Here is a 27930-nt window from a genome sequence, read left to right on the forward strand (position 1 = left end):
AAGCACTGCTGGCGACGTCAAGTATGGACGACGACTCGGAAGAAGAGTACTATTTCACCTACATGTTGCCTGAGGGCGGGGTGGACAACACGAGCGCAGTGCGGGGCAAACACGGCGGGTCCACCAAAGGCAGGAGAGCAAATAAAGAGCGGGATCGAGAAATATGGGGTGAACGCCTAATGAGTGACTACTTTGGCGACAACCCAGTCTACGATGATGGTATGTATTTGAGTAAACGACATGTTCTCCTTTAAAACTGTCCATTAATGCTCATGGCTACTCGTTCTGATGCAGATGACTTCCGCAGGCGATTTCGTATGCGTCGTAACCTCTTTGAGCTCATTACCATTGCCCTGGTTGAGGATGAAGAGTGCAGCTACTTCGTCCAGCGTAGTGACGCAACTGGACGTGCTGGTTTCCTACCAGAACAGAAGGTGACGTGTGCTTTACGGATGTTGGCATATGGAGCATCAGCAGATCAATTAGATGAGTTGATTCGTATGGCTGAGTCCACAGTGTTGGAGACCTTAAAGCTGTTCTGCAAAAATATTATCCGATTATTTGGTCCAGAGTATCTTCGAAAGCCGACCAAGGATGACTTGAAAATACTTCTTGCCGAGAATGCTGAACGCGGATTTCCGGGTATGATTGGTAGCTTGGACTGTATGCACTGGACATGGAAGAATTGTCCAACGGCATGGCAAGGAGCTTTTCAGGGAAAAGAGAAGTGTTCGACGGTGATCTTGGAAGCCGTGGCTTCTAAGTCGTTATGGATTTGGCATGCATTCTATGGCATGCCTGGCGCCAACAATGATTTGAATGTACTCGAGCGTTCACCTTTGTTGAATGACCTGGTAAACGGTGTTGCTCCCAGGATTTCCTTCACTGTGAATGGTGCGACGTACAATCAGGGATACTATCTTACAGATGGAATTTATCCTGCCTGGGCAATTTTCCAATCCAGTATCAGTGCGCCCCAAGGCAACAAGCGTAGATGTTACGCTGCCCAGCAGGAAGCCGCTCGCAAAGACGTTGAACGCACATTTGGAGTATTACAACAACGCTTTCGAATTCTTGCCCTGCCCTGTAAACTATGGAGTGTCGATGCAATGAATGATGTAATGCTAGCATGCATCATCCTCCATAACATGATTGTGGAAGACGAGCAGCGAATTACCTCGCTAAATCATCAGTACCTGTTTGAAGATGAATGGGTCAGCCCGGCAGAAGTTGGTGTACCGGATGAGTGCCCAGTCGCAATGATAGCAAACGCGATGCAAGTGCTTGAAGACGAAGAGCTTCACTATGAATTAAAAACGGATTTGATCGAACACGTATGGCAGTGCTACGGTGATCTCGGCTAGCAAAACTTTTCTCTGGATCCTGTGTAGTAGGTTTTTAAGCTAGACTACGTGCAGAAGCCCAGCTAAATTAAAGTACTGATTTGATTGTCAGCAACTTCACTTTCTTCACCCTCGCCATTATGTAGTCCTGCCACGTGCGGTGCCATGAACGAACGCTCAGGTGTTTTTAGCTCTTCGCTTTGTTGTAGCTGCTGGCGCTCTTGTGAAACAGCAAGTGTCTTCCTCATGTTGGCGAGTATGGTTTTTCGCTGCATAGTAAAATATTCCTGTGATTCGTAGCTAGCGGGATTCTGCAAGAAGATAGATAGATGGAGACTTTGCTCCATCACAGCGACCTTCTTTTCTGTGGCAACAACGAACCTAAGGTGAGCTTCACCCCCAATCGTTTGAGCTCCAGCACTTCCATGACTCTCATTAGTTTTGGCGTTAGCCGCCTTTGCTGCTTTGCGGCCTTCTGGTCTCTCCAAAGACGCAACGTCACTTGTTCCTCGCTTGACTCCAATAGATGAGGCCGAAGTGATCTTGTTGGTCCACTTGGGCTTGTCCTTGAGCTCCTTCCACGCCGCAAGAAACTCGAACGGCTGTTTGCGTCGCTCTTGGTAAACCTTCAACGCGGCGTCCAGATACATAGCGTCATTCCATCCTGATCGCTCTCTGCTGGTGACCTTCGCATATATACCGCAGAACTTCGTTACTTCTGGCTGCAGTTTCTTCCATCGCCCCATTATCGCAACCTCCGTTCGTGGATCCTTGTCTTCTGGTCTCTTGTTTTCCAGCCAGTGGCTGTACAAGCGACTGCTGAACGTGCTCCTCTTCTGTCCTGCACCACGCACTGCGTCCTCCGATACCTCCAGCCACGACAGGCAAAGCTGTATGGTCTCGCTCTCACTCCACGCTAAGCCCTTCCCCATCGTACTGCAAGTTTCCGTGTCGGTGCTGAGATCGAAGGTTTCCTTTCGTTAGACTGAGGTTTTATATAAAGTCCTTGGACCAGAAATATAAGTCTTCCTGAAGTTAAAACTAATAATACCACCAACGGGTGGGGCAAAAAAAACTTGTCGAGAGATTTATTTGCGCAACTTTTGGGATAAAACCATCGTTAGAGCCTACCGCTGGAGATGCTCTAAGGGCTCTTCAGCAAACGGAAATCTTTGCTGTACTGCATTGGGCCTTTTGTTGCAGTAGCCTGAAGGCGATATCCACCTTATTGAAGGGGTTATATTTCACCAAGAACGAAGTTAGTTCAAAAGACGTTTTGCGCATTTCCTTGATGTAGTTATAAAAATAGAAATAACCAGAGCTCGTTGTGAGGTGATAATTTTTAAGCTATGGGGCACATGCAATTTGCTATGTCTTGTGTTGTGAGCGTCAGTGCGCCTCCCTAATCCTGACCCGAATTTGGCGTCCGGAAAAATAATATTTTGAGAAAAGGCAGAAGATCTCTTTACAATGTTTGTTTTGATATAAATCCATTCCAATAAAATTTACGTTTAGCATTAAAAAGCAATTTTTTGCGCAAAATGTTTTAAATTAAGTACGAAGTACAAATTTTAAATTTACGTTAAGAAAGAAGGTGAGCTCTTTTAAGTACCGGTACTCACCTTTTAAGGTGATGATATAGGTGGCCTTCTATTTTAGCTAAATATTCTAAAGAAGTCTTATATGCATGTAGACACTCGAGAACGCCGGGTGCCTTCCTTGAGTGTATGTAAGACCCCTTTGGGTCTGTAAGCTCACCTTTTAAGGTGAGTACTTACCCTTATTTCTAACGCATATTTATAAATTACATGTGCCCGGATTCAGAGGTTGACAAAAACATTTTTTGAGAGATCATCGATGTAAACCTTGGGAGCTGAAGAATGACGTTATATAGCTAACTCTCTTTTTACATGTAGTTATCCTCGTAGAACTTTCTTGACTACCTAGCTCAAGATTATGAAATCTTAACAGTTAGTTTCTGGACGATTCGTACTTACACACAAGATTTGATTCTTTACTATGTGGCAGTTCACGTGTATGAGACGGTTAATGTTTTAACTTGCCGTGAGAGCGAGGAAAATAGCTTTGTGGTAGTCAATTGATCAAACGAATTGGTCCAACAAGCGTCATGGCTGCTGAGTGCACGTTGGCTATATATTTGGACAGTATTCCTTGCAGCTACTTCAGTCAAATTAGTGCATTAGGATCAAGGGTTACATGTAAAAGAGTACGTCGGGGAGAGTTCAGGTCTCTAGAATACTGAAGTAGTTTTGTCAACAGTCTTAGCCCAACAGCAAAACTGCAAACACCGGCTGCGTTACGCTGTGACTTTGAGCACTGGCAGCAAGACTTGCTGCAAGTTGATGTCAAGTGCAACTGCAGCCGGTATCAAGAGGCATGATTGATCCCCGGCACGTGTCAGCTTCCGACGGCGAAGTGGGCAAATTGACGATCGGCACCGCCGCTGAAATCCCAAGTTCAGTGAACAGTACTACACACAGAGTTGTATCGATCTTTAATTTCTATCGTGCCGCGACAAAGCAGCAGTGTTGCGTGCTTGTAGTACTTATTAATACCTATATCCGCTGGATCATCCACCCCAAATCGTGAGCTCACTGGGCTCAGGAGCCTCAGCCATATCGAGATAATTCTAGCATTGCAGCACCAATGAAATTCATCATGAGTCCAAGTCGTCTTGACAGAACCGGCATAAGCACTACCACTCACTGGTTGCTGGCACGTGTCTTGGGTATCTTCTTCAAGATACCCAAGGGTTGAAGCTGCGGCAACGCTGTTGGGGCAGTCGCTTATTGACACGAGGTGGCACCTGCGGTGCAGGCGGTGCCGCCAGGGTCAACGGCCAACGCATATCGCGTCCAGTTGAAGCACGTGCTGAGGGATTTGCAGCATTAATCTGCTGGCCGCCACTGGCGGCCCGCCAGCAGATTACATGTAATGCTGCGAAGCGCCGACTTGCTCAGACGATCCTCTCTGTATTGATATCCCCAATAGTAATTCCCTCTTGCCGAGGGGTCCGCTTGCTAACAAACTTAAGAAAAACTGATTTCTATCCTCTCATTAGTAAATAGAAATACGAAAATGCCACGGCTGTTGAGTGTACCGTGTACTGGGTGTGATTCCTCTATATAGTAATAAAGAACGACAGCACAGCGGAAATATGGTATCCGTTGCTCCACCAACTGGTGACATGTTCGGTGGCACAGAAACCGCCGTCGGAGCTGTCTGATTGGGGCACAGCGCGTGCCTTCAGCGGTTCCGCCACGACCTTTCGGTCCCATTGGTCGATTGGATAGAGCAACTTAGTGGTCCTTTGAAATTTAATTCAATTGGGTGTTCTTATCAAACTCTTTTACGTTTTTGGACAGCTGCAAAATCACATTTACCTGCCCAATTCGGCCGCACCTCTTTCTCGTCCCACGTTGCGTCTGCCGAAAAGGCTACGGTGGTCAAAAGCCGATCCCGACGGGCCTTGCCGCAAGGCGGCGGCAGCCAGGTCGTGCGCGTGACCACGTCACAAAAGCTTGCGCAGCATAAGCGCTGACGTCGGTCTCTCCCACCTTCACTTGCACTTTTGCTGCCTACACCTCAAAGCAGCTTACAGGATTGCCAGCAAGTCAATCACCTGAGTCCAATGACAGCCAAGCTCAAGGCATCAGCCGAGCCGTCAGAGCTCACGCCGCTGGTCTACGATGCTTGTCTGTCAGAGCACGGAGACGGCGGCGGCCTCACTCCGCCACGCTCGCCGCTGCGCCGCGCTCCTGCCTGGCAGTTCTGGCGCTCCACGTCGCCTCCGCATCGCTTCTATCTTCTCATCCTGATGAGCTGCATCCCATTCGGTGGCCACTTTGTCAAGAACGGCATGTCGTCGCTAGAACAGCTCATGCTGGACGACGCGGAGTTCCCCATCACCAACACCATGTACGGTGCGCTGCTGTCGGCCGTAACAGTGCCCAACATGTTCATCCCACTGCTCGGAGGCCGCCTAATGGACAAGAGCGGCCACCGCAGTATCCGCTTCTTCCTGGTCTGGATCTGTGTGGGCCAGGCCATTTTCGCGATCGGAATGGAGCTCAAACTCTACTGGCTTGCGCTTTTCGGCCGTGTCTTCTTCGGCGTGGGCGAAGGCAGCGTCGTGGTGGGTGCTCGTGTCTTCATCGCTTCGTGGTTCAGGAACAAAGAGCTGACTTTCGCTATGGGCGTCAGTGTCGCCATCACCAACGTCTCCAAGATGCTGGCCAAGGCCACAGTGGCCCCAATCGCGCTCTACTTCGGCGGATACGTGCAAGCTCTGTGGTATGGCGTGGCTGTGTGTGTCGTCTCTGCCCTCGTCGGCATCCTGGTGTGTCACTACACTCTGAACCTCAAGCGTATCGTCAAGAACCGCGTCGTCAGTGAGGAAGCCCTGGACCCAAGTCTCCACTGGCTCAAGGATTACGCAGACAAGAAGCGCCGCAAACACCGCTGGCGGAAGTCTAACACACAGGCCAAGCAGATCTCGTGCGACAACGTACAGAAATTCTCGCGTATGTTCTGGGTCATCGTGTTGCTGCACGTCAACTTCATCAACGTCTTCCATTTGTTCCAGAATGTCAGTGCCAGCTATTTGTTCCAGCGTTACGACTACTCTATCGTCAAGGCCGGCGTCGTGAGCAGTGTCTCGCACTTGTTCGTGGTCTTTGCGCCGTTTATCGGGCTCGCTATCGACCATTTCGGTGGCCGTATCCTGCTCATCATCCTGTCGGCTATTCTGTCCGTCTTGGCGTACACGTTCATGATCTTCACCGAGATTAACCCAATCGTGTCCATGCTGCTGATTTCCATTTGTCTGTCGTTCACCCCGACGGTGTTGATGGCTGCGATCCCCAACTCGGTGAGTCGCAAGAGCTTCGGGACAGCCTTCGGTATCGTGGAGATCACTGACGCTATCGGCGCTACGTTCGGCAACTTGATGGTCGGATACTTACGCGATGAGACGGGCAGCTACCGTGCGGTGATGATGATGCTGCTAGGCATGGCAGTTCTGGTGCTGTTCCTGGCTCTGTTTCTCATCTTCGAAGACAGTCGCCATGGCTGGGTGCTCAGTGCTCCTAGTGGACGATCACGTGCGCTATCGGTCGACGACGAAGACCCCATGGACAACCCAGCGGTGCTTGAGGCTCGTTACAGTGCCAACGGAGAGACCGACCCATTATCCTTCGACCGTGCTACTGCGTAGAAGCACTCGACTTTTAGAACTCGGCCATCTATGAAATGAAGTGGCTGAAGGTCGTTTCCAGACTCGCTTCGTTCGTTGCTGTAACATGTATTTAGTTTAAAAGAACACCCGATAAATCAAATGGAATACAACGTCTTGTTACTGAATTGTTACACGAAAGGGACGTTGGTCATAGCGAGCAGTAACTTTTGACGCAGCGTTTGTGCGGATGAGTATGCGGGGAGATGAAGCCGACTCGATTGCTGACCAGTAGACACGACAACGGGGTAGCACGAGTCCGGATGGTCTCGACCGTCAGCCAACGCGTCTGCCATCTCCAGGACGAAGTTTGCGGAATTGTCGGTGTCTTGTGTCACTTCGCCTCGCTTGGTGTTACGTCGTCGCTCTGAGTTTACGAATTGCTCCAGCATACGCCGCTCCACTGACGTGAAGGCGTTCACAACGTTCCAGAATGAATCGTGGTGCCTTTGACGAGAGACCGAGTAAGTGGCGTGACGTTCCAGTCTAGTGACGAAGTTTACATCCAAGTCGGAAAGTAATTCTCGGAGACTGGAATTGTTCCCACTCAAAAGCACAACACATCGACTTGGGATAATGGAGAAAAACCCATCGCGAATAGCACAAATAGAAACGTCCCGCACGCTGTTTCTGTCTTCATTTCTAAGGGAATCGACAAGCTCTTCCCAGAATGACGTTGTGATAAATTGCAACGGAAGAAGAAGTTTACTTCGCCACGTGATTCCGAGAATCTGTCCGAAGCAAAAGTACCAAAGTAACAATTGGGAGCTTGGCACTCGAGAATGTGCCAACGCTATCGGGGAAAACAATTCGAGGTTGACATCAAGTTGAAGGGGTTTGCCAATACCTTGAACGGGTGCAAACAGCGGGAACGAAGGCGACTGGATCTCGCGAACTGCACTCTCAAAGAGGTTCAAGTACTTGGCTGTCTGCTTAGAAGAAGGTTGCTGAAGCTGGTCTTCGTCGTCCTCATCCTGTTGCTGTTGGTCGAACTCATCTTGTCCGATTTCTCCGCTTGATTCAGTCGGTTGTTTCTCGATACGAACTCGAAATGTTTGAGAGATCGGGATCGCTTCGAATGGCTGCGTGGATGAGCGTCTCCACTGTCGAGCATCTTGTGCGGTCAACTGCTTCGCCAACTGCAGGAAAATCGATGATTCGATGACCTTCGGAAGCCAAAAGCGCGTCTTTCTCTTCAGCATTGCAGAGCTACACTCCCAGAATGGGACTCCTGTTGAGAATGGGTATCTTATCTTGACTACTGGGAGATCACCGACATCTTCATTCTCACAGGGATCTTGCACACTATCGAGTGTCCGACTTGTCGTCATAGTCCTATCTAGTTCTCTTTCAATGAGTTTTTCTTTCTGTGACGAGAACAGAAGCTGACCTGCCACGATTGCAATTTGGGAAAAAGCTGACGGATCTTCAGCAGTCCAATGAGGCGAGTTCAGCAGAGTTGCGACAGGAGAGACCTGTGGATACTCCATGCATCCAATTGGTGGCTCCTTCAAATTAGACTTTGTCAAGCATTCAGGACTCTCCGGTACCCCAAGCGATGTAGCGAATATATTTCTCGGTATAGCGAGACGCACAACTCTGTACAGACATCGATTCACATGCAGCAGGAATCCAATACGAGCCAATACTTGGTTAGCCCTTAACTCTGCTCTCGTACCATAACTCCTCTCCAAGAGTAAAGCCATTGAAATATCCGCATAGGAGAGCAATACGGCACTGTTGGAACTCTGTGACGATGCAATTGCGTCAAGTTTGGCGATTATCTTGGAGTCAGCCCCCGCAACGTCACCGTTCTCACACCATTTCATCTGTGCGTCGACAAATGACTGGAACGAAAACTCGTCGTGCTCGGTAATGTCAGATGAAGTCTGATGCTCGACAGAATCTGCTTCACTACTCTCCTTATACTTGTGAAGACGATGAACTGGATACTCGTCTGGTGACTCTAGCATTTCGCGACAAGTACTTAAACTCCAAGAAGCGAGTTGAGAAGGAGAAGCTGTCCCGTAAAGAGATGACCCTCCTCCTTCATCAACTTCGTACCACAGCTCATGTCGATACTCGCCAAGAACAGTACACTGCCCTTTGGAGGTAAACACAGTGTCTCCAAACGCCAGTCCGTATTTCTCCTTTATAGACTTGCTCTTACTAATCGCAATCACTTGTCCAAGACAAGTCTCACGGAATAAAACCTCTCCACGTCTCCAATGGTCAAATTCCTCGAAAGCCTTTTCAAAAAGCCTGGTACAAGAAATATCCACCCCCGTCACGTGACGTTGGTACGTCAATACACTCTGCATCGCTTCAATGAGCTCCAGTGTTGAAGCATTCTGTGGCCGACCGTCCTTCGTAGCAAACGTTGTGGCAGCGGGTGGAGGGATCAACGTGACTTTATCGTCTTTGTTGTACATGGAGAATGCTGGAAACCATTTGCAGTTTCCGTCATTATCTGCTCGATTAGTCCCTGCACGCATATTGGTGGCTGCGATCCCCAGATATTCCCCGTTGCGGCTGAAAGCGAGAGCTCTGGCATTACAGTCCAACGTGACTTGGATGACGTCGCCTTGCTTGAAAATTTCCCCGTAGGAATGCAACTTTGCCTTGTTGTGCCAGATCGCCTTATTGGCGAGGAATCCGTAGCCATACGCGTCACTGCCGACGTAGTTGTCCATACTAGCGTCTGCGGTGCACACCCCAATGAAAATGTTCTTCGAAACGCAAGTATCCAGTCGCACTTGCCACGAATGAATCCCTTCCTCGAAGGCGACAGACGTACGCACAGAGTGCCATTTCTTGTTGACAGTGTTCGTAGCAGTCAGATTCTGATTATCGACCACTAAGTTCTTCCCCACGGACTCTCGGTCGAGTTCAAACACAGGCTCAGGTGGCGTTTGCACTTTAATTCCTGTACCTTGCGGTGTCGTGGCGCTAATACTGTCGATAATTGGTTCAGCAGGGTCGAGTCTAATACGATATTGCGTATCTGGCAGCAAATTCCGGATAGTGTATGCCCCTTTCGATGGTAGTGCCTTTGTTACGGAAGAGTCAGAGTCTGGACGTTGACGGGTGTCTTGTGAAACGCGAAGTAGCATAACTCCAGAGTTATCCTCTGTGGTAGACGTGTCGGTTAAGTTGTCGAAAGTTGCTGACATTTGGGCCGCAGAAGTTTGGTCCCATGATATCGTCACGTGTGTTGCCGAGTAGTTGTTGACTCGAAGGTTCAAATTGTGGCTCTCCGACGGTGTCTTGTCTTGACCAGAGTCATGAGCAGATGAGCGCACCAGAAGAGCAAACAGCGCGTTCGTCACGTCAGAGTAGAACACTCGACTGTACATCTCCCGTCGACAGCGGAGTGTAAAGAGTTCTGTCAGATTTGTCAGTTGAGTAGCCGAAAGAAACTCCGACAAAGAATCTCGAGCGCGAATCACGAACACAATTCTCGTCATCAAGCGGAATGCCACATATTTCCACGTCTTCAAGGTAGTTGACGGGCTTGACGCGATAGTTACCAACTTCTCCGCAAACGAAACGCTAGAAAAAAGAGGAACGACAACGTCGGAGTGATGAGACTCCTTTTCGACTGCCAAGGATTGATCCTCCACGAATTCTATTACCACTCCGGACACCCACGCAAACCACGCGGCTTCTGCTTGAATAGCTCTTGTCTCACTCCCACTTTTCTCACTTTGCTTACTTCGTGTTAAACTCAGACCACGATCACATTGACCTAACATTTCCTGGCAAAAGAATCCGAGAAACGGAGAGCTTTCGGACAGATTTTCTATTGGGCTGCTTCTTGACAAAGCTCGAGCTTCATATTTCAAAAGTGCCACGACAGATTTCTGCAGTTGGAAAGGACCATTCGGTCCAAATCGCTCGGAGATATAGCCCCATTCAAACACGGAATCCAGCGTATCAAGACCAATTCCAATCTTTAAGAACCGACGAAGACGCGTTGACGTCTCCTGACTTGACAGCAATCGGTGAACCATTCGGTAAACCGCTTCTTGTTCCTCTTCTTTCGAAGCCAGCAATAATAGTGACGTAACAGCTTGTCGACTGTACGAAACAAACAATGTTGTATCGACCACAGCGCGGAGAGGAACAAGATCATCCACTCCACGCTTGGACTTCTGCTCATTCTCTTCCGTTGTTAAGGCTAAGTCGCTCAGAGTTTGACGTCCAATGTGTCGTTGTCTATAGAGATCAGATTGAAAAGCGTCACTGCTAGTCTCATCGCTTTGCTGGTCTTTTTCTGCGTCGATAAACGCGTTGATATCTGCCAATGCAGTCCCGGTAATTCCTGAGAATGAAGAACGAGGAGGACGAAATATGGGAACGTTCGAGCTTTTATCTTCCAGCTCCGTAACCTCGCCACTATCTGCAGCAAAAGTGTCGGCAGACTGACTAACCACAAGACCAGGTAAGTGGATCATCCCGTCATCTTTGAAGCCAGCCCTCGGTGGCACCTTCGACGCTCCATCCTGCGCACTTTCCTTCTCCATTTGCTCCAATATCCAAGCGACTGCGCCTGTTTCATCCATAGACATACGCGTTTCAGTAGCACATCGAGTAACCCATTCAAGAGGGAACCCAAGACCCGTTAGCCCTTCTACCAAATCTCGACGACGCTGCGCATTTTCCTCGTCATTTTGGTCAGCTGAGTGCGTGTCACGTCCATCTCGTGAGCATAAATTGAGCGTTCTTCTAACGCTATACAAGCTGTCGGAGCCTGCCAGTGTGATGTCACCACCGTCCGTATCACTATCTCCACTGGTACTCCAGTCTTCCGATGAACCATTTCCTTCCTTGCATAAGTTATCAACACTATCAAGTGCCGCGATAACAGGCCGGAAACGACTTTGGTCGTCGTTATCAAGCACGGGCAAGTACTTGAAGCCTCTGAAACTCGATACCTCGCTTGAAGACACAATAGAGCGTGTGCCAAAGTGAAATTCAGCCGACTGATGGACATTCAACGACGCAGCTGGACACATTCGGGAGCTGGACGTCATCGGGATGCCTGAAAACGCAACACCTAGGAATTTACCGTTAAGAAAGTAGCTCATCTTCATCCGATCTGTATCCAGCAACACGCCCACGACGTCATCTGCTTTCCACTGCTCGCCATAGTCGTAGGAGTTGACGTTCCACCTTTTGCACCGGAATCCGTCAAACGCCCAACTGTTCGTATGGTCACCCACACCTTGACCTTGAAGAGGGTCCGCAGTGAAGTCTCCGTCCACATAACCGATTTGCATGAGTCCATCAGTAAGCACAACGACTTCAAAGAACCACAACCCACTGCTCGCACTAATAGAAGCTTGGGATAAGTGTACGGTGGGGAAATGTTCCAAAGCTTTGACTCGGAGGTCGTTCAGCTCGACTTCTCCTCCAACGACTTCAAGAGATAATCTCCCATCGAGTTGGCTACTCTGCCACCAAGGATATAGTGACGTTGAGGGAGATCGAGTAGAAAACTCCTCCCATAGTCGCCATTGGAGATTTTCCAGGTCAGCAAGTGTTACCGTTAACGGAACATTTCGATGGTGTTTTCCTCCACGTAGAATTTCCTTAAGGAAGACGCGCAATCGACGAAGTTTCATTGCGATTTTTGCATCAGGACCGAGCAATGTCACGATCTGCTCCTTCAAGCTTGAGGACGCAGTCAGGAGTAAACTATCACAAACAATTGACTTGTTAAGTACGAAATGATGCCACGAATTGCTCGTTGCTGAAGATTGTTCCCGCAGTAGTGCAGTCATGAGAACTCGAAGTACACGTGCGCGTTGATGAACTATAGAAGCAATTCGTTGATCCAGCGCATTCGTTGCAACAATATCATTGTGACGCTTTGCCAGGATATCTTTCCTTGCTGGAAGATGTAGAACATTTTTTGTCTCTTCGCTTAGCATCTCAGTCACGAGAGCTTGAATGTTACGAACGTGATTATCATTATCCGAACGAACCACAGAATCGAACGGGGAGTTGTAAGCTTGAATTGCAGAGGGCAGAATGGCTGCCTCCTGTACAGAAGCTCGATGGCTATTTACAACTTGCTCTGCATATCCAGCGATCGTGCCTACTACAGCCGACATTTTAGCAAGTGAAAGATCACTGCAGTCTTCAGCCTCAAAAAGCTCCTGTAACACTCCACTGTTCTGGAAAATAACACCCGAAGTCTCGATAAATTGATCCATACGTCTTCTCCACAAAGGTGAGCAGCACAGCGTTTGAAAGAGGTGTACGGCAGCAGCAAAGCGCATCGATGCCTTCAGTTTTAAGGTCAATATACCGGTTTTTGTTTCGTCAGATGCCTTTTCACTTTGAAAATATCCATGCAAGATACCGCGTTGGTGCATCGTTCGATACAGTGCTTCGTTCTGTCTCCGTATCGTCGACGTAGAAAGGAGAGGAGTGTTCTCGTTCAAATCGATAAAAAATTCTTCGAGATTCATCGTCTTCATCTGACGAGAGCCGAACAGTTTTTGACCTAGAATTTCGACGTCAAACTCTGCAAGTGGCGAAGCTCGCGGTAGAACAACTTGGAGAAAATGGCAAAGATAAACTTGCGCCAGGTCCTGATCTCGACACGTGCGTGCCAGCATGTGGGTCAAGAGCGTAGCCCATCGGTTAGAAGACGGATGCTTGGCAGGCGAACCTTCACTCGAAAGCTCTTCGCCAGTACCGACAAGTTGACACAACAAGCCTAGTACTTTGGCACAATGATTTTCTGCTATACACCGCTGCTTTAAGCGGAACAGAACGGGGCCATTACACTGCATCCGAGCGATTATATCCTCCGGAAGAGCCTTATGTGCTACAAAAACGTCGTCCACAACTGCAGTAAATCCAACGATCGGCTTTTTAGGTAGAGCCGGTAGTCGTTGTAGCTCCGGTGCGTTGGTCTCGTTCCGATTTGTCAATGTATCCATATCGGCGACGCCCCCTACAGTCATTTGAGTCCACAAAGTTGCTTTCTGTAGAACTTCCGAACAGAAAATCTTATAGCGATCTACGGACTGTTGACTATTGCTGAGCGTTGAGCGCCTGGCTGCTACAAATATCTGAAGCTGCTCGGGTTTGTCTTTGTCAAAGCTCAAGACAATCTGGATCCATCTTCTACGTGGTATATGTTCATCAACGAAGACCGAACACCAACCGTTGGTCGTGTCTCCTTCACACTTTATCGAGAGCCCGATCGACACGTCATCGGAGGACGCGTCACGAGTAAATACAACCAATGAGCCACTGCTGTCAGGACCGGACGAGTCATTCGTACTAAGCGTAATTACCCGCACAGAGGACTCCTTCGACCACGTGTGAGCTTCATTATTGGGAAATGCTGCACCTGTGTGCTCCACGTAAACCCAGAATACCACAGTCAGACTCGTAGTAGCTTCGCTAGTATTAGCTTTGGGTATTGCGATGTCACAAGAGTTCGAATGAGAGAATTGAACCGGACTTCCGAACAGACAAACTCGAGAGTAATCTTGCTTCTCAATATTCTTCTCCAATGGTCTTATCACCTCAGCATACTCTTGTGATGACATTTCCAGGGCATCCAGTCGAGTTTTGGTTCCTTCCAGCATTAAAAATAAACCGTCTGTCATTTGCTCAATGATCTCTTCGGTACTGGAGATGACCATCTTCTTGGGCAACGTCAAGCGTCTACGCGGGGACATCACTGTACTTCTAGGAGTCAGCGGTTCTCCGTGCACATTGGACCCCGATGAACGCAGCAATAGATATTGTCGATGCTCAGCAAAGATATCAGACTTGCTAAGCTGTATAGCAATGGCACAGAACGCTTCCCAAGCCAAGATACTAATGATCTGGCCAGGGGTTTGGTCAAACAAGAGAGACTTGACGGGGGATATCTTCGTTGGCACTTTGGATTCGCACTCTTGGTAGTCAGTCGGATGTGTGAGAGCATTCGTATCAATGTGTGTATCCAGCACGTTTGCTTCGTCAAGAAGGAGCTCGACGAGTGTACTCATAAGTCCAGATTTTGCTATCAAGGCCACAACGCTAGGGATTCCTCGGTTTGACGTACTAAGAGGCACTGTCCATGCCATTAACGCCTTCTTCTTCAGCTCGAACGACGCCTGATCATTCGATACAACACGTGCCAGTCGAACAAAGAGATTTTCGATAGCCTTATCGATAGGATGGCCATGCTCTCCAATCCGAATTATTTGGTTCGAAGCAGCAGGAACCAAGTTCACCCGTAACGTAACAGCGACAAATTCATCCAGCAAGCAGCTTTTCGAGGACGACGTGGTCAGCTTTCGAAGAAGATCGTGCAATATGCAGATCCCCGTTCGTAGCAGAGCTCCATCTGCTATCTTCATAGCAAGCGAGTGTTCGATAATACGCACATTGTGCGATTTCGTCAGAAATTCGAACATTTCAAACATAGATTCATCCGTTTCTAAGTCTCCATCTTCGCATCGTAAAATGTGTGGCACAAACACTGGATTGGGCTGCAGCCTCAGCAGCAATTTCGACAACTCGATGGCGTTTGTTACAATCTCCGAGTCAACCGAATCATAAATCCACGACCCCGATTTGGTGGCACTAAGGAGAACAGAAAACACATCCCAAATTCGACCTATCGGTGCCACGGAGTCAATCGCCGTACCACCTTGAGCCGCAGTGACGTACAGTTCGTAGACAGAGCGAAGTTCTGAGCTCAGACCTAAGTGCCACGACGATACGCTCACCACAAGCATTAATAACCTCTGCGTTTCGATCGTAATATCCACCTCCTTCGAAAGTTTAGCAGCTACCCAAGTCCAGAACGACATCGATTTGCTCGGAAAGTCTGCGTCGCACAGCTGTAGGAGAACGTGCCGACCGTGATCTGTGCTTGATAATAGCGAGCTAGAGGCAGTAGCGTCTTCATTAGCACCAACAAGTTCGTCTTCAACTTCAAAAACACCCAAACGCTCCCACTCCAAAATATTGTGAATCGAATTGGACACGTGTGCTCTGGTAGATAATACGTCCTGGGTTTCTAACCGACCTTGTGACATCACAAGCGAGTAGTAGTTACCACGCTGAGTATTCTCATCCAACCCCATGGTGAACGTCCCCCATGGATGAAACAACTCGCAGCTCAGTTTTCCGCAAAGCACCGCGCAGACATCAGCAAGATCAACAAACCAGTTGCGATCCTGCGCAGTAGATCCGAGTGGTGTAACAGTGTCATCGTGCGTTTGATTGTCAGAACCAGTGTGCATTTTCCAGCTGACTTCATCCAGCATCTTGAGCATAACATGCAGATTCGGTAGAATCCGCTCCACTAAGACCAAATTGTCAATAGATTTCGACACAGGCACTAAAAGTATCGCCAAACACTCGATTGCACCGGGGAGCAATGTCTGAAAGAAACTTCCATTCAGACGCCACGTGATGATCTCTTCGTGCTGGCGACTTGACGTGTGAAGTCTTCTCAGCACTGCCAGAGACTCAGCCATCAATACATCTATGTATTCGTGAAGAGAGTCCAGAATCTGCCGGTTTGAAGCTCCCGTTCCATTCGCTTCCGTAGCCGATCGATGAACTATACTGAAATAGTGCATCTGTAGCACTAGCAACAATCGCAAGAAGCAATCGGGTGCATTCGTAAAGTCAGAGAATGCCTCATTGTCGAGATGTTTGATCGCTTCTGCACTGCTCCGCCTTACCAGCACGATCATAAGAGTTTTGATATCAAAGATATCCTTCCCAGTCGCACTCATATCAGCCGGTAGCACATTTTGTCTCAGTAGACCAAGAGGCAGCAAAGACTTGAATATCTCCGTCATGGTCGAATCCTGTGCACTTCACGAGTTAGTTTTAAACTCGACCAAGAACTTGTAAGTTACTCACCTTGCAGAGTTGGTCCGAGACGATGACGGTTCTCATAGAAGGGGTGTCGACCTTGCAATCGTCAAGAATCTCCCATAATAAGCTGCAGCGCGAGGCAGCTGTGGGGTAAAACATACCGAATCCCATCTAACCAAAGCGTATTTAAGTAACCTATCACTGTGCAAGGTTACAAGATGATTGCGTACCTTCAAAGCGCAAGCGGCTTCGTGACTGACTGCATTCCCAATAGCAATTAAGTTCTGCACTCCATCCGATCTATGAGATCCACTAAAGCGGCCAACAGAGTCTTCTCCTTTCAGACCGGCGAGACTGTCCAGTAGCTTATGGACGCGACGAAACAAATCCCCCGATTCGGAGCAGTACAATCCTCCAGTTTGAACAGGGAGATGGTAAACTTCCAGTGATTTTTTCAAATTTAGCTGAAGAATTCTCAAGCAAGAAAGCGCAAGAGCCATCCGCTCTAAGATTTCCAAGTCATTGTCACCCCTCGCAGTCTTTTCTTTGAAGCCTTCACAAGATGAAAACCACCAGAGAAGATGGAGCAGCGTATCCAACGACGCATAGCTGGTGTCTGTAGTATATGGGATCAAAATGGTTTTCTGCGCTTTCAAGTTTGGCTCTGACACCTTTAAGTCGTGTCGTTTCCCGTCTAATTCGTTGCAGGTATAGCCCGTAGCAAGGCGATCAACATGACCAGCTATGAACAAAGCTGCACTTCTTGCTGAATCTGGATCATTATACGTGGTAGTTGGAGAGTTTCCTTTTGGATTAATCCCGTCAGCAACACTCAAGACCCAGATTGCCCCGAATTCCTTCTCTCGACTGCTCTGATGTCTCTTGTGTCCAGTTCGCAAACGATTATTTAGTCGAGTAGCTCCATGACTGGATGAAGCTTGCTGTTGTGCTTTAGAAATAGAGGCGGGTTCGCTCTCACTCTCACCTTCGTATTGTGCATCATTATCTCGAACCAGAACTAGATTATACTTGTCCCCAACGGCTAAGGCTACGGGTGTTAGTCCGCCTTGACCAAAGAGTCCAATCTTCGTGGGGCGTTTCCGTGTTTGACTGTCGCCATGACCCAATCGACCACTGTCACCCTGTCCACAAGACCACAATTCGTGGTCGTAAGTCAGAAAGACTGTGTGTTCGCATCCCGCTTTCGCGTCTTTGACATGTCTACCCTCCATGGTTCGCACAAGTGTGGGGGTATCAAAGCTCTCTTCATCGCCGTGTCCAAGTTTGCCATTCGTACCAGACCCCCACGTATACACTTTCCCACTTGCCGATACGGCAAGTGAATGATCCCATCCACACGCTACTTTAACAATTTCCTCTCTGGCATCTTCTAACGACTGTATCAGCGTAGGTTTGAGCCGACGATCACAGTCGCCGTGTCCAAGGACAGGAGGGATGCCAGCACGACGACTATCCTTGTATCCACAGCCACAAGAGTATACACGACCCGAAGCCGTACTAAACAGAGTGTGTTCCCAACCACCAGCCGCGTAAGTGACGCATTCTGCTTCTTCTCCATCTTCGAAGCTTTCAATCTCTTGGATGGTCCATTGATCGTTAGTGTGGCCATGACCACATTGACCCTGATTGTTCTTTCCCCATGTATACGCTCGTCCGTCCCACGAAAGGCCTAAGGAGTGCGAAGCGCCACAGAAAATATGCCGAAATCGTACAGGCACGCTTGTACTACAGGATTCAGGTCCTCCATCCGCCTCTTTTCCTTGTTCAATGGTTGGGAGTATCACTCTCGTAGGGTTAGAACGGTCATTGGTGTCGCCCAAACCCAAGCGGCCATTTGAACCGTTCCCCCAAGCGAAGAGCTCTCCTGATTCCATTAGCGCTAGGGTATGCCCGAGGCCACAAGCAAGGTCACGAACTCGTCCTTTCAGTCTCAAATGCTCGATCATTCGTGGTGTATACTCTTTCGTTGAGGATCCGTGACCCAATCGGTATTTATCACCATTGCCCCAGGCCATCGCGTCACCCTTAGCGGTAATAGCAATGCTGTGTGTCGAAAGCGAGTCGATCCTACGGAAGAGAATGTCCCTAGTAGCTGCAATCATAGTCGGCACCAGCTTGTTCTCTGTGCAATTTCCTTCTTGGCAACTGACGTGCACACACTGGCCATGACCTAACTTCCCGTGATCGCCCTTACCAAAGCTCATGAGATAGCCACAAGGCTGATCTTCTTCGCCAATTGTTGTCTGTGCTCGCTCAACAGAAGCCTCTGCCAGCTCACGAAAAAGCGGCTGGAGAGGTTCCAATCTCACTCCGCCAAGCTCAGCATCATTCTCCAGTAGCAGCTTGATCCCTTTTAGCAAATAGCCGAGTCTACCCCACTTCAAACTCAGCGCCACATACGCTACAACTACAGTAGCTCGGTCACTTGCAGATAGACAGACCTTTTCCTCACCCATGCAATCACTCTTTATACCCAAGAGCTCTTCAAACAATTGAAACAATTGATAGAATACGCTCCAAACATTTCCCTCATCCTCTAACTCCACCGGAACCTCATCCGTTAAACCCGGCGACAACACACACGTAGGCATCGACGTCAATAAACTCGGTAGTTTGGCTGCGATTTGCACCGAAAGTCGACTATTCACTGCGAGTTTCAATGGATCTCGCAGTGACTGACACGTCCGGAAGAACATTTTAAGCACGATTTGCGTCGGTAAGGGTAGTTCTTTGAAAGCAATAGGGACATTCGTCTCTATCGTGTCTGGTCGCTTCAGAGCGTTATTTGAGGGTGAAGTGATGTACAGATCTGCCTCCTTTTCAGCATACAGCTTATCTAGGATGTTCTGTAACACTAAAAATCTCTTGGTTAATTGTGGCGTCGGTCCTTTGGCGTACAGCGCCTTCGCTCGCTGCACAATCCGCCAATGCTCCAGCTGTTGGCGCTCTTCGTCCGAGAGCTTGAAGGTGGAGCTGCAGTCGGCAAAAACGCCCACTGACTGAGCTGGCCCATTCTGATCCTTTTGCCGTCGTCCTTCTTGGAGTTCCTCGTACCGATCATTCACATACGCGCCGTCCTGGAGTAGCAGCGCCTCCATTTTCGAAGTGATCTTGTTGAAAGGTCCCTTTAGAACTAAATTATAAATAAATATTTCGTTGTAGACTTAAATCACAATCGGTTTTAAGAGGTTTCTAATTGAGCGTTTTGAACCTACGATACCTCGACAAGCTAAAGATGACGGGGGAGCTGCTCTTCTCGGGGCAACTGCTGGCTGTGACGACGGATGAGACCAACGTCGCTCGTGTGCAGATCCAGAAGGAGGCCATCTCTTTTCTACAGCGACTGGCTGAGCCTGTGCTCGTTGTGAGCTTCCATGGAGCCAAGAGAAGCGGCAAGACGGCGCTGGTGCGGAGTCTTCTTGGAGTTGAAGAGGAGATCGAGACAGAGTACGGATCTCGCATCATACTAGCGCAATTACTATGGTATGACTGAATTATATATGATTTGTTTAATTGTCATTGCAGCGGTGCATGGCTGTATATTAAGCGCGCTAACTACCCCAACGCTAAGTATCTGGCTGTCCTGGACCGACCGGGCTTTGGAGAAGACAAGGTGAGAAGCAATTACCGTATGCTTATCAAATTTATCACGCCTAATTACGTATTTATTATGTGCAGCATTTGGACATGCTGCTATACTCGATCCTCGCGGGTCTTAGTAGTGTAGTGGTGCACCATGTGGATGGCCACTTGACTCCTGAAGCTGTTGACCAGTTCGGGTTCCTCGCGTCGAATACTGAAGAGAGTGACGCACCTGCTTATGGTAAGATAAAATATATTAATAATATTTTAACCATACTATGACTAATTTTTGTGTTGTTGATTTGGTAGTTTTTCCTCAGTCACCGAAGCTGCTTTGGGTGTTGCAGAATGTCACTACTGGTGAGCTAAAAGAGCAGGTTCAAGAGAGTGGGCTATCACTACAGGAAGCGGAACAGACGTATCTTTGCAACGCATTGGCCGCATTGCCTGGAGACTCAGCGGGTGCAGAATTTAGCAAGCTTTTCGAGTCTATTTTTCCAGACCAGGGATGTTTCGCTGTCCCTCCAACTGGTACAGAAGCGTTTGAGAAACGACTGGAGAAACTCTCTCGCGTCTTCACCGACTCCATCCACAATCGCTATCTAAAGGGTGTCGTCCTAAATGGACCATTAATCGGGTCAATCGTGGTTTCCATGCTGGCTCATCGCGATAACGTGTTTAAGGTAAGATCTAGAAATTTAGAACTGCTAAAATGCTTCCAGATTTCAAATTGTTTCTATTTATTTAAAACAGGCGTTTAAAGGTCGGATTTGGAAGGATTCGATTCACAATTGCTGTCTCAACGTCGTCGAGAATGGAGTCAAACTCTACAAACTTCGTATGTCGGAAAGACTGGGCAGCATTGTCGATGTTTCGGACCTGAAGGCGTTCCAGCCAGCACTCGCTCCTGTCCGAGAACGTCAAGAACTGGTCGAGGTCGGTACTAATGAGTAGTTTGTGACGTTCATATATCTCACATTCTTGCTGTATAGTTGCCATGTGAGAGCGATGTCCTCTATTCAGTTCACGTGGCTGCAAAACGTGAGGCAAAGACGACGCTGCGCACGATGCCTGTTCAGTCAGGAAAACTCAGCACATTGCTCCAGGTAACCAGCGTCGTTAGGATAACATGTTTCTTATTGTATATAACCATTCTTTTTTTGTATGCAGAAACTCTTTCGTGACCTGGTCGAGTCAGTGTTTGCCTCGATCCAGGAAGAAAACAACCGTATTTCTTCTGAGCTCTGTCAGTCTCTACTTTCTACGCTTCACACCAAGATGACAGAAAAAGTTGATGCTCATCTACTGCTGGGACCTCAAGAGGATGACGACGGATATTCCTTCCAGTCAACGGAGTTCAAGGTACGTGTCATGCTTTTACTCTGCGCTTGAATCTGTCAATTAAAACCTTTTTTTTATTTGTCTATTTCCTCTATTTTACAGCGCTTTTATCACTATTACCAAACGTACGTGTTTGAACTGATGGCGGACTTCACAGACCAAGCGAAAGGTCCAGTGAAGGTAACGTCGACTGCTTCCCTCGTGTTAGAAGTAACGCTGCTTACTCGCTTTGTTCTACACCGCAGAAAGCGGAGCTGGCTACGTTCATGCACGACACTATCCGACCTCAACTTGCTGAGTTTTCTGAGAAGCTAGACAAGATCCGTCAGCACGATACAGATGTGGTAGAAGAGATGATCGAGAAGAAAGAGGAACAAGTTGAGGAATTCAACGCCAAGCACAAAATGTATCAGAAGCAGACAGTGGATGCGCAAGAAGACGTCAATAGGCAGCTGGTCGAAGTGGCAAAACTCCAATCGGTAAGTGCACAACGAGGATTTTTGCTTCATACGCAGTCTGACTGACGATACTTCGTCGCTATGCAGCTACGCAAAGAAGCGCTTGTAGGTGCCATTAATGACCTGACCAGAATGCACACGATGGCCACCAAGCAGAAGGAATTGCTGGAAGAAGCTGCGTTCGTCTCGGTGGGCTTGTTTTTGAGGATACTTACTGACTGCCAAGGAGAGATGTACTGATGGCGCTTTCTCTTTAGGTTCAACTTCCGGAACAAAAAGTCATCGAAGCGGCTCAAGATAAAGAAGTTACGGAACTGCAGGGCTATTTGATCAAGCAGGGAGGCGGTGGATATGTACTGAACCCTCTGGGGCGGAAGAATTGGAAGCAACGGTACTTCATTCTCATCGGCGCCAATCTCATCTACGCGAAGACAAAAGACGACTACGAGCGTGGGAAAATTATTAAGGAGCTTTGCCTCACCGGGTGAGTCGAACTGAGTTTAATGTTCAAGTCTTGACTGAAGCTAATAGCTCTCTGGCTGGCAATAGCTGCAAGGTGGACCCGTCACGTGATGCAGGCGAAGGCTTTGACATCACTCCAGGCAAGTCAGCACACGTGTTTGAACTGCAAAGAGGATTCTTCGAGAAGAACAGCAAGAAACGCTCGTCAGCAGCAGATAGCGGTCGAGTCTTTAAGCTGCGTGCCCAGAACATCCAAGAGCGCGACAAGTGGATTGACAAGTTACGTCAAGCGGCGGGAGGCTACTAACTCGTCAATCGTGTGGATCAATGGCAACGGGTTTACCATGAGTGGATGTGTCGATATTGTTGGTGCTTTAGGGTCTTTTTACTCCCGACTTTCAGTTCCGTGACAAGGTGAGCGATCTCGAGTAGTGCAGTGGTTGATTGATCAGCCAGGTGTTGCATTTCATGCCTCGTTTCCTGGAAAAACATCCAAAAGTTAGGGGCATTTTTGCGTTGTCTAAAGGAAGAGCTTACAGAATTCCCGTGATTGGAAGTTCTTATCCACTCCAGCAGGTTATCAAGTTCCAAGGTTAACGCTTCCATGTGCTGCTTTAGTTGAAGAGAATTGATGCAGCTTGTCTCTGAGCAACTTGACTGGTTTACCACAAGTTGGACAGAGATACACAACTGCGAGATGCTGTCAATAAAACGGGGTAATTGCTCAGCCAGTGATTCGGACTGCGCAGCATACAGCAGTACAGGTACTTGTTCGCACGCAAGACGGATGAAGGAAGGCAGAGCAACGCGTACCACGTTTTCAGCGCAGACTTTCATCAAACTTGCATGCCGCTGATGATCAAGACCAATTGTCTTCTGTAGTTGCTGCAGCTTAGACTGCAAGACTTCCCACGCTGCGAACATCTGCGACTGTGTTTCTTTCGTTAGAAATTTGTCATTTAGCCTGCAAACCTAAGATTGTTTCTTCTGTCTGTCCTTTGCGTTTGCCTCAATGTAGTTGAGTTGATTGGATATATTCTGTAGCAGCTCCATTTCGTCGGTCTTGCTGAGTTTATAAACTGCATTTACAGTCTCCTTCGCGACTTCAGCTTCGTGAGTTAAGATGTTTTCTTTTATTTGGTCTGCATCTGCAAGCTTCGAGCGTCTCTTTTCTCGGTCATTGATTTCCTTCACGCTTGATGTTGATATTCGAGTCGGGAATATCGGTCTTGGCGTTGGATGAAACCTCTGAACAGATACACCCTTCGTCGTTGGTACTAGTATATGGCAAGATGCACCTTGTTCATTGGAGGGTCTTAGATACACAGGAGCCACTGGTGCAGTCTGCATGGTCGATTGTACGCAAACACCGCCATGACTATGAAGCTTTGTTTTCGTTTTCAAGCGGCTCTTCCGCTGCAGTGCCAAAGCGTACCGCGACACCACCACGTTCACTACCAAATACAAGCATGCATTGAGATTAGAAGTTGCCATAAACCACAGGAGAAATGTTAGATTGACTACCAGGTTTGGGTTCCCGAGGACAATTTCGATCTCTCATGATACTTGACTGATTTTGGTCTGTGCAACGAATTTCCTAATTGAGAAGGATTTCCCGAATTAGGCAATGAGGATGTCATCCAGAATAGCATACATGTACCTGCAACTAAAATAGTTGAGGTGTTTTGTACTAGGCAACAGGGCATTGCCGAGTTCTGTGACGAAGCCTTGGTCGCTCGGCATTCCACATACGTTTTTGCGTCGAGGAACCCGTATCTTGAGCCTTATAGATTCTGGTCTTAGATCTAAAAGTGAGAATTTCTAAGATTCCAAGAAATGAGAATTGATATTTTATCATCAAAATAGCAATTCAACACTCAATTAAGTAGGTAATCCATTCGTGCAGCATGCATGCCTACCATTGGCTAATATATTACCATACTTAGCTGCTCAAACGACACGCATGAATTTTGATAGATATATCCTAATTTGAGTATTTTCAAGTTTGGCGTCACGTATAATTTGAAGAACCCTTTCTGTTTTAAATTATGTTAGGCCCAATTAGTCACCAGGTTTAAAGTCATGGAAGCTGTCAGATCCTTCCTTAGCTCTAAATTAAATTTCAAAGAGTATATTTTTACGCTATTGACTCTTTATCTCACGTGGGACTATTAACAGCTACGGCAGAAAAATCAACTACCGGTACTACCGCATACTAGTAATACGGTACTGACTGTCGACAAATTATTACGTTCGCACACCGAACTCGTCGTGTAGCATAACCCAGTCCGTTCGTGGTGACCACACTCTCGTTCAAACTAAATACCGGTAATGTAATACAATGTATTACGCTATCGCGTAGCCAAATTACGCCTGCGCTAGTCTCAGTTGTGTTTAGTCCGCGGCATGGAGTGGTGTCTGATACGTCGAGTCACTCTCGGCCGGACAGGGAAGCAGTCGTGACCTGCAGTAGGTATCCAAACTAATTATTTTCAGTGGAACAAACTGTTATAATGACTCGCGTTTATAAAATAAACGAGCGTTTTTAGTTACCATATTTAAAAAAAATAAGCTTGGGTTGATTACAATCTTTTCCTGGAAGTGCTCGCTTTAATTCGCCAAGGAAGATGTGTGTTGTACACCACGCAAAGGTTTACATTACTTAAGTTAGACAGTTTATAAAAAGAACGGTTAGCATCATATGATCACAGGTATCTAACTAAGAAGCTTTGCCCTAATAGTCCAGAATAGTTTTGCGAAATTAGTAGAATTATCGATCGCTTTTACAAGACTATTTATTAAATCAGGGTTGGAGGGAGTTTAGTTTTACAGGGTGAATCATCTCGGACGTAGGACAAGAAGCCAGACACTTAGCTCACGTAAAATGAAGGGGGGAAGTAAAATTGGTTTGCAAGCTGCACGCCAAGACCTGTGTATTTGAAACGTAGTTTCCGGTTGATGCTGGACGCTTAGCTCGCGTAACATGAATGGAAGAGGTAACCAGGCAATCGCCGGGGCGGTACCCAGACCGTCACCGGTGATTCATATAACGGAAGCGTATAATAACGTGTATTAGGTATGAATTGAAAAAGACAGATGCTGGACGTTTAGCTCGCGTTACATGAAGATGCACGCCCCTTTTTTTCACTACCGGCACATGATTGGTCATAAGAACACGCCTCAAATGTTGTATTGCTCTAACGAATGGAACATTTATCTCCAAGCGCTACCCATCCTCTAGAAAAATAGTACAATTAGCTTCGGATAACTCATAAACCAATGTTTATACGGCTACTTATAGAAGAATGTTCTTTTTCTTTTTATAGACATCTTTTGAAAACATTAATAGCAACTATGCGCAGCGATTATAGCGTAATGGAGTTGAGCCGAGGCAAAGGCTCTCCACCATTTCCTCCTATTTATTAGCGTGAGCTTATGGCTAACAGGATGAATCTGAAGTTAGTAAAGTATTAAAGTTAGTACGAACATACTACAGTAGTAATTTGCAAGTACTTCGAGGTAAAAAGAAAACGAATTTCCTGATGGTACTCATTCCAATGTCTACTGTAGAGTCAACACTGGGTGAAGCTGAGCAGCGCTTCCTGTAAGCTTACCAAATAGGCAGCGTTCCAATCTTGCCCGCCTTTTTATCGTGCGTTGTCACTTACGAGCTGCAGGCGCCATCTTTCTCCACGATGTTCTGCTCCGGATTCTCACAGGCAGCAATCTTCAGCTCACACGGATTCGAGTACCAGACACCGTCGGAGCCGCAAACATAAAATTTGACGTCGGGGCAGGCAGTCGCACATTTCTTGCTAGGCTTCGAGTCACCATCGTCAATGAAACCTTCTGAGCCGTCCTCGTAAATATGTCCAACACCGCTGGAGGTGGTTGACGAAGACTTAGTAGACTTCTTCGCCTTACCAGAGTCCTTTGTACCCTTCACCATTTTTGTTGCCGGCGATGGGCTGCTGCTGTCCTCGCTAGTAGACTCGTCTTCACCATCTCTAGAATCATCGTCACGGGGCGCCATACTCCTTGCCGTAGATCCGCTTGTATTCGTCATAGACGTCTTCTCTCGGACCCTTGCACTTCTCGACATCCATTGAGCACTGGTTAGGGTACGTCACGCCATTCTCGTCAGTCACGGGTTCATACACGTCAAGACACACGATGTTGGGGCAGTACGACTTTGGAGTGCCTTCAGCTGAGCCTTCTTCAGATGCTGATTCGTCCTTGTCCGAGTCTTCGCCCTGAATGACCGTATCCGAGCTGGCGGATTCATCTTCGTCGTCATCGCGTGGGGCACCGAAGTGTTTGCCGTAAACACGCTTGTACTCCTCCAAGGGGTCCTGATTCCAATTTCCCTTGCACTTGGCTGCACGCATCATGCACTCGTTCGAGTACGTGACTCCGTTCTCGTCCGTCACGGGACTCATCATTTTAATGCAAGCAAAGTTGCAAGACCCGCCGAGCCCTTCTGACTCCGAAGAAGTCTCGGTGGGTAAATCCTTCATCTTAGACGGGTTTCCAGCATGGGCAGGAGCGATGGCGACAGCAGCGAGAACGAGGACGACAGAAACCTTCATACTGTTTTGACCGGAAGAAGAAAAAGAGTAGTGTTTGTCTGTCCGCAAATTGATCAATGATCAAGCCAGGTTAAATTTGTTTTAATTTTACTGGTGAACTGCTCGGAAATACATTACCGGTACACGTACAAATGCACAGTGTTACGATACATGTACCATTACGATGCATATGCTTCTATAAAACCGCACGCAATCAAAAATTACTGTACATGTACTTTAATAACAGTAAATACTTCGAAGTACAGTAATACTGTCCAAAATTCTGTGCCAGTGTCGTCCCATCCGAGATTTTGTCTATGATGTGGGATTAAAGGAGATAGTCTACGTTTGCACGTCGAGGAATTTTTTAAAGGAAAAATGACTCAATCGATGTATTTTTGCATTTTTAATGCTATGGCAGCAGTCTTTGTGGCGCCAAACAGCTAAAAACTTTCACTTTTTTGTGGTGTAAAATAAACAAAGGAAATGTCGAAACCGGTGTACCAGTACTGAAAATCTTGTGTTATAATATTGAGTGTAAAGAACAAAGGAAATGTCTACACCGGTGTACTGAAAACCTAGGGGCCTGTCCCGGAGATAACCTTATTTTCACACGAACCGATTTGACCAACACATCAAGATTCCAACACAAAAAGACAGGGGCGGGGCAACAGACCCGGCCTTTCTGATAGACCCTGACCGTGGGGGCCCCAGGCTAGGGCTAATGGGGCTGACGCACCCGCGTCAGCCAAATGCAGTACGTGTTCGGAGGATGTGTGTTACTTGAATGTGACCCAAAAGTTGTTCGTTGTTTGGAAGCAAACATTGGCTTCTGGCCTCAAGACGCCAGCCACCGCACCCTACACACCGCCATGGTCGGGCTGTCCTCCGCGCAGCTTCCGCCTATGAAGCTGTACGCTGGGGACACGATCACCTACTACACTCAGATGTATGTCGCCGGCGACCCCCGTGGCTACAGGACTGCTGTTGTTACGCGCGTGGATGATTCGCTCGACAAGGCGGCGGCCCCGATCGCTGTCACGACGGAT

General features: G+C 47.8%; 6 protein-coding genes across 6 annotated transcripts; 3 read left to right on the forward strand and 3 right to left on the reverse strand.

Moving 5' to 3' along the window:
- Nucleotides 1-266: 266 nt before the first annotated feature.
- PITG_05425 (uncharacterized protein) lies at nucleotides 267-1370 on the forward strand (the record flags this gene model as incomplete). The annotated part of the gene is made up of 1 exon (XM_002999028.1): nucleotides 267-1370. The coding sequence occupies one exon, from the start codon at nucleotides 267-269 to the stop codon at nucleotides 1362-1364; it is 1098 nt and encodes a 365-aa protein (XP_002999074.1).
- Nucleotides 1371-4995: 3625 nt separating this feature from the next.
- On the forward strand, nucleotides 4996-6579 carry PITG_05426 (Major Facilitator Superfamily (MFS); the record flags this gene model as incomplete). Its single annotated transcript, XM_002999029.1, has 1 exon — nucleotides 4996-6579. One exon carries the CDS (start codon nucleotides 4996-4998, stop codon nucleotides 6577-6579), a length of 1584 nt encoding a protein of 527 aa, XP_002999075.1.
- Nucleotides 6580-6728: 149 nt separating this feature from the next.
- On the reverse strand, nucleotides 6729-9290 carry PITG_05427 (uncharacterized protein; the record flags this gene model as incomplete). The annotated part of the gene is made up of 2 exons (XM_002999030.1): nucleotides 6729-8846; nucleotides 8889-9290. The coding sequence occupies 2 exons, from the start codon at nucleotides 9288-9290 to the stop codon at nucleotides 6729-6731; spliced, it is 2520 nt and encodes an 839-aa protein (XP_002999076.1).
- Nucleotides 9291-17472: 8182 nt separating this feature from the next.
- Nucleotides 17473-19562, reverse strand: PITG_05428 (uncharacterized protein; the record flags this gene model as incomplete). The annotated part of the gene is made up of 3 exons (XM_002999031.1): nucleotides 17473-17477; nucleotides 17522-18211; nucleotides 18272-19562. The coding sequence occupies 3 exons, from the start codon at nucleotides 19164-19166 to the stop codon at nucleotides 17473-17475; spliced, it is 1590 nt and encodes a 529-aa protein (XP_002999077.1).
- A 143-nt stretch (nucleotides 19563-19705) lies between these two features.
- On the forward strand, nucleotides 19706-22620 carry PITG_05429 (uncharacterized protein; the record flags this gene model as incomplete). Its single annotated transcript, XM_002999032.1, has 11 exons — nucleotides 19706-19917; nucleotides 19996-20083; nucleotides 20149-20293; nucleotides 20362-20735; nucleotides 20806-20988; nucleotides 21223-21414; nucleotides 21496-21573; nucleotides 21639-21872; nucleotides 21939-22040; nucleotides 22109-22335; nucleotides 22401-22620. The coding sequence occupies 11 exons, from the start codon at nucleotides 19706-19708 to the stop codon at nucleotides 22618-22620; spliced, it is 2055 nt and encodes a 684-aa protein (XP_002999078.1).
- Nucleotides 22621-25735: 3115 nt separating this feature from the next.
- PITG_05430 (kazal-type serine protease inhibitor, putative) lies at nucleotides 25736-26902 on the reverse strand (the record flags this gene model as incomplete). The annotated part of the gene is made up of 3 exons (XM_002999033.1): nucleotides 25736-25766; nucleotides 25982-26296; nucleotides 26349-26902. The coding sequence occupies 3 exons, from the start codon at nucleotides 26900-26902 to the stop codon at nucleotides 25736-25738; spliced, it is 900 nt and encodes a 299-aa protein (XP_002999079.1).
- Nucleotides 26903-27930: the final 1028 nt, after the last annotated feature.

Source organism: Phytophthora infestans, genomic scaffold, assembly GCF_000142945.1.
Source record: "Phytophthora infestans T30-4 supercont1.7 genomic scaffold, whole genome shotgun sequence".
In the NCBI taxonomy this organism is placed as follows: Eukaryota; Oomycota; class Peronosporomycetes; order Peronosporales; family Peronosporaceae; genus Phytophthora; species Phytophthora infestans.